The following is a 534-nucleotide window of genomic DNA, read 5'->3' as shown; positions in this document are numbered from 1 at the left end:
CCGTGCCTGGCCACGGACTCGGGGGCACGGAGCCAGCGTGCCCACTCTCACCCGCCTGACTGCTCTCCCTCCTCACAGCTGCTGTTCCTGACTGGCCTCTCTCTCATCATCGGCCTGAGGAGGACGTTCTCCTTCTTCTTCCAGAGGCACAAATTCAAGGGCACCAGCTTCTTCCTGGGGGGCGTGGTCATCGTCCTGCTGCGCTGGCCTCTCTTGGGCATGTGCCTGGAAACCTATGGCTTCTTTAGCCTCTTCAGGTGAGAACAGGTCCCGGGCCTCGCGATGGGCACCCCAGGGCCTCTGAGCAGCTGAGCTCAGGCTCCAGCGGGTGTGGGCAGCGTGACTGGCAGTGCGTGCAGAAGCCGGACTTTATCCCGAAAGAGGTGGAGACTCAGAAGGGCTGGGAACAGGGGTGGGCCCCTGGTGGACACTGCGAGCTGGAGGAACAGGCACACCCACCAGCAAACATGGAGTGCCTGCTGTGTGCCCATCACTGTGCCCAGCACCTGGGAGTAGGCCCACGACCTGCCCGCA

The 534-nt window shown here is 63.5% G+C and overlaps 1 protein-coding gene across 1 annotated transcript in view; it reads left to right on the top strand.

The window, feature by feature from the left end:
- The window catches only part of GOLT1A (golgi transport 1A), a 13,502-nt gene that overhangs the window by 11,301 nt on the left and 1,667 nt on the right, over window positions 1-534 (top strand). The window contains exon 3 of the mRNA XM_010854154.1: window positions 79-257. Coding sequence (XP_010852456.1) covers window positions 79-257 — 179 coding nt within the window. The remainder of the gene's footprint in view (window positions 1-78; window positions 258-534) is intronic.

This window comes from Bison bison, unplaced genomic scaffold, assembly GCF_000754665.1.
Source record: "Bison bison bison isolate TAMUID 2011002044 unplaced genomic scaffold, Bison_UMD1.0 scf7180017864338, whole genome shotgun sequence".
In the NCBI taxonomy this organism is placed as follows: Eukaryota; Metazoa; Chordata; class Mammalia; order Artiodactyla; family Bovidae; genus Bison; species Bison bison.
The sequence above is the reverse complement of the archived record's forward strand: the minus strand, read 5'-3'. Positions and strand labels throughout refer to the sequence as shown.